Source organism: Oncorhynchus mykiss, chromosome 2 (genome assembly GCF_057628025.1).
Source record: "Oncorhynchus mykiss isolate SJ-2025 chromosome 2, ASM5762802v1, whole genome shotgun sequence".
Taxonomy (NCBI): Eukaryota; Metazoa; Chordata; class Actinopteri; order Salmoniformes; family Salmonidae; genus Oncorhynchus; species Oncorhynchus mykiss.
Window position 1 is genome coordinate 29,966,137 of NC_143023.1, and position 7,454 is coordinate 29,973,590.

Below are 7,454 nucleotides of genomic sequence, written 5' to 3' on the forward strand. Positions count from 1 at the left end.
ATTCAACCATGATTACTCGTAGCTCCCAGGAAGTTCTCTCTCCAGGTAAACGAAAATAAAAAAAGTAGTCTGGGTGCCTAGTCTTGTAAAGTAGGCTAGATAAATACATTTAGGCTATATTGTAAATGGGTATATGGAAGGAGATGGGATGGAAATGACAGAAGAAATGTTATAATCAAACTACATTGACCTTGTTGTTATTATCAAAAAAGTTAACCTGATATTTAAATATCTGTTTAAAAGGATGTTATCATTAACTGTTGGCCCCTCTCTGTTCTCCCTATAGTCCCCAACAGCTCTGACCAGGGTTGGGGTCTGAATGGAGGCGGCAGGCGGAAGAGGAAAAGGTCTGGGTTCCACAACGCCAAAACTGCTTCCCCCGACTTAGAATGTAGAGGGTCCAAGGAGCCAAAGGCTTTCCAGGAGCCAAAGGCTTTCCAGGAGCCAAATGCTTTCCAGGAGCTATTTGCTATGCCTGCTCCCCCTGCACCCAAGGTCCTGTGCCGGCGTACAGGGAATGTTAGCCAGAGATGCAATGCTGTGACCTCCAGGGCCTGGGCCCCAGGCAGGGGGGGTTGGATGGAGCCTGTAGGCCATGGTCCAGCCCTGAACCAGACTCAAGGCCCCTGGCCACTGTGCCTGGTGGGGGCAAAGGATGACTGCCCCTCCACTTCCCGTCCTAAAGCCACTAAACGCCACCGCAAAGGTAAAAGTGACCACCAAACAGATTCAGAAATAATTTCCGGTCCCATCAGGAGGGAATTAATTTTCACAGATTTGTTTCGTTTCAGCCCGACTGGAAAAGCTGTATGTAAAGGGGCCGTTGCTGGGGAAAGGGGGCTATGGCTCTGTCTATGCAGGGACCCGCAAATCTGACGGCATGCCGGTGAGACAACACACAACTCTTCCCTCTCCTGTGAAAACACATGTTGTCTGTGTGACACTTAATATTGTTTTAGTGTCATACAAAATCTTAAGCCAGTCTGGTTACCCAGTCTGTTTCTGCCTCAGCCAACTTGTTGTTGTCCTGCTTGTTTGGCAAAGCAACAAAGAACGGATATATTGTTGAAAGCAGAAACTGACTGGTAGTCTTATACATGTTTCTACTCTCACTTTCTCAATCTTACACACTCGCAGAGTCGTCCTACTCACACACTCAAGGGATCTAATCATCATAGAAAGCCTCACGCCCTTGCAAATTCTTATATTCTTATCGTTTGAGACATTCTGTCTCATTGATGCTATAGCTTTTGATTGTCGGCGCTCTATGGCGGTAGACTATTGATTTGTGTACCTTTTGCACAGTGCTTGACTTGGGCAGGAGCTCACTGGAGCTGAGTACCGGCTCCTCACATTTTCCACTGCTTAAACTCCTTTTCCTTTTATAGAATATTAGCTCAAATGTATTGTGTTGCTCCTGCACCTAAATGCAAACAGTAACGGCACCCAAAATGAGTACCGGCACATATTTCTGTCCAAGTCAAGCAGTGCTTTTGCATGACGCTACTGTAGCTTATTTAAGCGGCCAAGGGTATTTAAAACAAAGAGGCTGCTCTCGATTCCATCTTACACCTAAACTCCCATAACTCTTGTCCAGTGTCATGGGTCAAGCACACACTCACCTTCCTTGGCCCACCAGGGGGCAAGATTCAACTGAGGCTGGTCTTCTCATACAGTTGCAATGGTGGTCTGAGATATTTTCTTGGTGAGAGAATGGATACAAAATATTCCTCTGGAGCAGTGGTTCACACTCTTTTGTACTGTGACATGGCCACCCAAAGTCAATGTGACCTGACACAGGAACAAACCCAGGGCCCAGTATTGAGCTATAACCCAATTGGACTGAGCTGTGACTCCGCATTTGAGACTGCTCTGCGGTAATACATGCCTTGGGCATGACAGGCCTATTCTCACCTAGGTCCTCCTGTTACAGTACATCTTATTTCCCTGTGGGCTGTCAGTCAATATAATTGCTCCCCCCCCCCCCCCCTCTGTCTTTCGCTCCATCTATCCTCCAGATTTAGCCACTCTCCTTTCCTAACAGTGGCAGTGTAGGAAATTAGTTACCCAACCTCACTAAACTTTCCTTTTCAATAGAAAATCTCTACTTTCTTTGCATTTAGTGAGATCTTGCACTGCTCCCTTGCAAATCAGGAAGACTGACCCAGTCATTAAACAAGCCTGTAATTATACTGAGCAAATATATAAATGCAACAGGCAAATATTTAAATGAGTTACAGTTCATATGAAGAAATCAGTCAATTGAAGTACATTCATTAGGCCCTAATCTATGTATTTCACATAACTGGGCAGGGCTGCAGCTGTGTGTTGGCCTGGGAGGGCATAGGCCCACCCACGTGGGAGCCAGGCCCACCCACGTGGGAGCCAGGCCCACCCACTGGGGAGCCAGGCCCACCCACTGGGGAGCCAGGCCCACCCACGTGGGAGCCAGGCCCACCCACTGGGGAGCCAGGCCCACCCACTGGGGAGCCAGGCCCACCCACTGGGGAGCCAGGCCCAGCCAGTCAGAATGAGGTTTTCCCACCATAAGGGCTTCATTACAGACAGAAATACTCATCAGCTGTCCTGGTGGCTGGTCTCAGATGATACCGCAGGTGAAGAAACCAGATGTGGAGGTCCTGGGCTGGCGTGGTTACACGTGGTCTGCGGTTGTGAGGCTGGTTGCACATACTGCCAAATTCTCTAAAACGACATTGGAGGCTTATGTTAGAGAAATTAACATTTAATTATCTGGCAACAGCTCTGGTGGTCATTCCTGCACTCAACATGCCCATTGAGCACTCCCTCTAACTTTTGACATCTGTGGCATTGTGTTGTGTGTCAAAACTGCACATTTAAGAGTGCCGTTTTATTGTCCCCAGTACAAGAACCACCTGTGTAATGATCATGCTGTTTAATCAGCTTCTTGATATGACACACCTGTCAGGTGGATGGATTATTTTGGGAAAGAAGAAACGCTCACTAACAGGGATCTAAACACATTTGTGCACAACATTTGAGAGAAATAAGGTTTTTGTGTGTAATCAATCAATTAATTTCAGCTCATGGAACATGGGATCAACACTTTACATGTTGTGTTTATATTTTTATTCAGTATATTTGACGTAAAATTAAGCAATAAGGCACGAGGGGGTGTGGTATATGGCCAATATACCACAGCTAAGGGATACAGCCAATAGCCGTGGTATATTGGCCATATACCACAAACCCCCGAGGTGCCTTATTGCTATTATAAACTGGTTACTAAAGTAATTAGAGCAGTAAAAATACATTTTTTGTCATAGCCGTGGTATACGGTCTCATATAAAACAGCTGTCAACCAATCAGCATTAAGGGCTGGAACCACCCAGTTTATAAGGGAAAATAACTCATGTCTGCTTTAATTGTACAGTGCAGCTAAGCAGCCTGACAACATTCCTTCATAATGGCTTTTTATGATGGTGTAACTGCTTTTCCTTTATTAACGTTCATATATCTTCACCTTGTCATTTACTTCTGAAAGGCCCTTCGTCATACCTGACCAGCCTCAGCTGTCTCCTGTATGAGTTAATTTTGAATTATTCTCATGAAAGCACTGAGAATCGTATAACAACACATTTTTTTATTTATTTTTATTTATTTTTATTTTTACATGTAACAGCTGTACTTAGACTGTTGTTGCTATTCCTGTCCCACAGGTAGCCATCAAGTATGTGTCCAAGGCCCAAGCTGAGGAGGAGCTGGACATTGTGAGTGTTAGTCTACTGGTTGATTTTACTGTAGGGGTTATATCAGTTATCTCTACTAATGCTAGCCTAACTACAATTGCTAACAGCAGTTCCCTCCCCCCCCTCCTCCTTTGCACACACACACACACACACGCACACGCACATGCACACACAGCCTGGGCAAGAAGGGCCCCTGCCCCTGGAGGTGGCGTTGATGAAGCAGGTGAACGTGGCGCCACAGTGTCCCTACATCATGCAGCTGCTGGAGTGGTTTGACCAGCCATCGCGCTACATCATGGTGCTGGAGCGCCCCGAGCCCTGCCAAGACCTTATCGCCTTCTGCCAGGACCGGGGAGGCACCATGAGCGAGGGCTTAGCGCGCCAGGTGATGGTGCAGCTGTTGAGGGCGCTGAACCACTGCAGCGAGCGAGGGGTCCTGCACCGGGACGTCAAGCCAGAGAACCTGCTGATCCAGACTGACTCTCAGCACGTCAAGCTGTTCGACTTTGGCTGTGGAGACCTGCTGAAGAATACGGCCTACAAGGACTTTGCAGGTTAGAGACGTTAGAGAGTGTAAGGGAGGGAATGTGGTGGTTGAGAGAGCAGATCACTAAGAATTGCTCAGTGAGAGTGGAAGCAATATGACGGAAACTCCACTTAGCCCTATTGTTGATTTCAGCATGCAGCCTACGCTCTCAGTATGCTTTCAAAAAGGCTATTGAATAATACGTTTCCTGTGTCTGTCCGCCCCCTCTCAGGCACCCTGGAGTACACCCCTCCAGAGTGGTTCCTACATAGACAGTACCTGGCAGGTCCAGCTACTGTCTGGTCGGTGGGCATCACCCTCTACAACCTGATATGTGGCTTCCTGCCCTTCAGCACCATCCGAGAGACCATCAAGGGCCGCGTGCGCTTCACCAAGGGACTGTCCCCCGGTCAGAGAAAGAGGGATGAGGGAAGGAGGGTTGGATGAAGTAGGGGAAGAGGTTTCCATAAAGGAGTAGATGATGTAACCTCATACTACAATAGATGATTATGGAATTATCCTCTGTCTAATCATATACCTGTTGTTACTTCCTCTCCACCAGAGTGCCGTCAGCTGATTCGCTGGTGCCTGAGCACTAAGGCAGCGGACCGACCAACCATGGAGCAGATCCAGCTCCATCCCTGGCTCCTGTGAGGGGCCAACCAGGCCAATGAAAAATACAATTATAATCTCAGTTCATTCTTGTCTTAGTCATTTGAGTCACTTTTAAGCACTTTAACCGAGCACTTTATAGCGTGGTTTAAAACCCCCACCCCAAAAGACTAATAGCGAACGTGCCTAAAGATGGCATTGTTTTAGCACCATCCAAAGTTTTTCAACAAAACCTGACACAAATGAAGATGGGTTTGGTGGAACGACTGGCGCTGCAGTTAAATGCTGTACTTTTGATTTATTTCCCCTGGAGTCTTCCATTCTGAAAATATAAATATTTATAGGCTTAGTGCTTCTACTTTTCTTTAGAAGTAACATTTTTACAAATATCAAATATTTTATTTTATGAATGAAATCCTGAAAGCGAAGCTTTTTCAGAGTTTTTTTTTAAATAAAAGGAAACATGTCTACTGCCACTTCAATCCTAATGACTGTGGGCACTTACTCTCCAAGACACCCACCCACCCATCCACCCACACACAGGAAACAGGCAGGCCTAGGACATAGTTACACACAGACTGAGAAATTACGGGATGAACGGCAACAGAAGATGTGTCAATAAAATACCACTCTTATATCTGTCTTTCTTTTTCCCATACACCCACCACCACAATAATTTCAGTTCAGTCTTCAATTCATCTCCACCATCAATTCAAACTCCCACTGTCAATTACCATCCCCATCAATTCACAGCAACATCCAATAAACTGTCTTTACAGACTGTGGTGAAAAAGTACTCAATGTCATACTTGAGTAAAAGTAAAGATACTGTACCTTAATAGAAAATTACTCAATTAAAAGTGAAAGTCACCCAGTAACATACTACTTGAGTAAAAGTCTAAAAGTATCTGGTTTTAAATGTACTGAAGTACAGTCGTGGAAAAGTACTACATTTTCATACTTGAGAAAAGTATAAAGTAAATGCTATACATCAAATTCCTTATATTAAGAAAACCACAATTTGCTTATTTTTATTATTATTTACGGACAGCTCACTCGAACACTCAGACATAATTTACAAATGCATTATTTCTGTTTAGTGAGCCCTCCAGATCAGAGGCAGTAGGGATGACAACCTGTTATAGGTGCACCATATTGCTGTCTTGCCTGAGCATTCGCAAATGTAACGAGTACTTTTGGGTGTCAGAGAAAATGTATGGTAGTAAAAAGTACATATTTTCCTTAGGAATGTAGTGAAGTAAAAGTTAAAGTAAAATATATATATAAATAGTAAGGTAAAGTACAGAAACTCTAAAAAAATGACTTAAGTAGTACTGCAACATCACATATAGATGCCAGGGGGAAATAGTTTCAGGGCCGGGATGGGGGGAGATGTCAGAGCTTTGACTGGTGCTCCCCAAAGCTGAGGGGAAAGACAGGCGTATCTGCTCTCTGCAGTACTGCAGTACAATATAACATCAGAATGTGAGAGGGAAGCCTCTTGAACTGAGGATGTATAGAGGGTGGGACGGGTCTCTAACAACAGTCCGTGCCTTCCTTTTGGTTGCCCTATGGAAGAGGTTGCCCAGCTGTTCCTGTGGCTGACCGATGATTTTGCTGGCTGACAATTGTGGCCAGCTTGTTTTTACTCCTCACATTCAAGTTGCTGTATCAGACTGTCATGTTGGTTAGGATGCAAGAATATCTTGACCATCTTTTTACCTTGCTCTCTTTCTTCCTATCCTTTAACCCAGATTTCTAGTTTGCAAAAAACATTCTTCACAAAACAGACTATGCATATGTCTGAAAAAGGGAAGAATTAAGGTAAAACTGAAAGTACATTTTGACCTCAGTTTGAAAGTCTGGTAAATTATCTAGATGTATTCAGAGTGTAGACCGAGCTTGGAAATTTCTCTAAAATGTTTGTTGGTTATTCAAGCATGACATTGGTTCCAATCTCTACTGTTTTCTGATAAGTACTAACCCTCTGCAAATGCTGGGGCTAGTTAAAAAAAAGTGAGATATATCTGTAAAATGAATGTTTAAGTTGTGAAAGATTATGTGCTTTATTTAAATGTCTATGTAAAACTTCCAAAAAATAAAGATTGAGTCAAAAAGACAAGTTCCAAAAAACCTTAAGTTCTCTGTGAAACAAATTCTTTACAAAACAAATCAAAACATGAATGCATGGAAGAGAGAGAGTTACTGAGTTGTTCTCTGAAAGGAGAGTGTAATCAACTCCTTTCATTTATTTTTTAGATTCTATTCCATGCATTTCATTTTGCTGAATCTCGTTGATAATTATTTTGTTCGTATCCTCGTACTTGGCAACATATTAGCTGCACTACCAAACCAACATGCTTGGTATTCAGTCTGTGTCCAAAATTATCAATTTAATTTCAGTCGAGATGTGCCTCTGTCAGATGAGTTGATGATTTAAATTAATGGCATCTCTGTGTATCTGCCTTCTAGGTTTCTGGCATTTTGTGAAGCATAAATTTCCCAGATATTGCCTCAGAAATAGTTTTCCCATCAAAAACCGGAGAAGTTAGACATCAAAGCTACACACAATAAATGTATTTCCTAGC

The 7,454-nt window shown here is 43.8% G+C and overlaps 1 protein-coding gene across 1 annotated transcript; it reads left to right on the top strand.

Moving 5' to 3' along the window:
• The first annotated feature begins 281 nt into the window (after positions 1-281).
• Positions 282-4,953, top strand: LOC110534679 (serine/threonine-protein kinase pim-3-like). Its single transcript, XM_021619612.3, has 6 exons — positions 282-706; positions 792-886; positions 3,699-3,749; positions 3,904-4,282; positions 4,487-4,663; positions 4,817-4,953. Exons 1-6 carry the CDS (start codon positions 472-474, stop codon positions 4,906-4,908), a joined length of 1,029 nt encoding a protein of 342 aa, XP_021475287.3. The 5' UTR covers positions 282-471; the 3' UTR covers positions 4,909-4,953.
• The last annotated feature ends 2,501 nt before the right edge of the window (positions 4,954-7,454 follow it).

Bases quoted from the DNA above. Each gene is read 5' to 3' on its own strand.
- LOC110534679 (XM_021619612.3), top strand. From the start codon at position 472: ATGCCTGCTCCCCCTGCACCCAAGGTCCTGTGCCGGCGTACAGGGAAT. The intron at 707-791 runs GTAAAAGTGACC...GTTTCGTTTCAG, and splicing joins CACTAAACGCCACCGCAAAG to CCCGACTGGAAAAGCTGTAT. The intron at 887-3,698 runs GTGAGACAACAC...CCTGTCCCACAG, and splicing joins GCAAATCTGACGGCATGCCG to GTAGCCATCAAGTATGTGTC.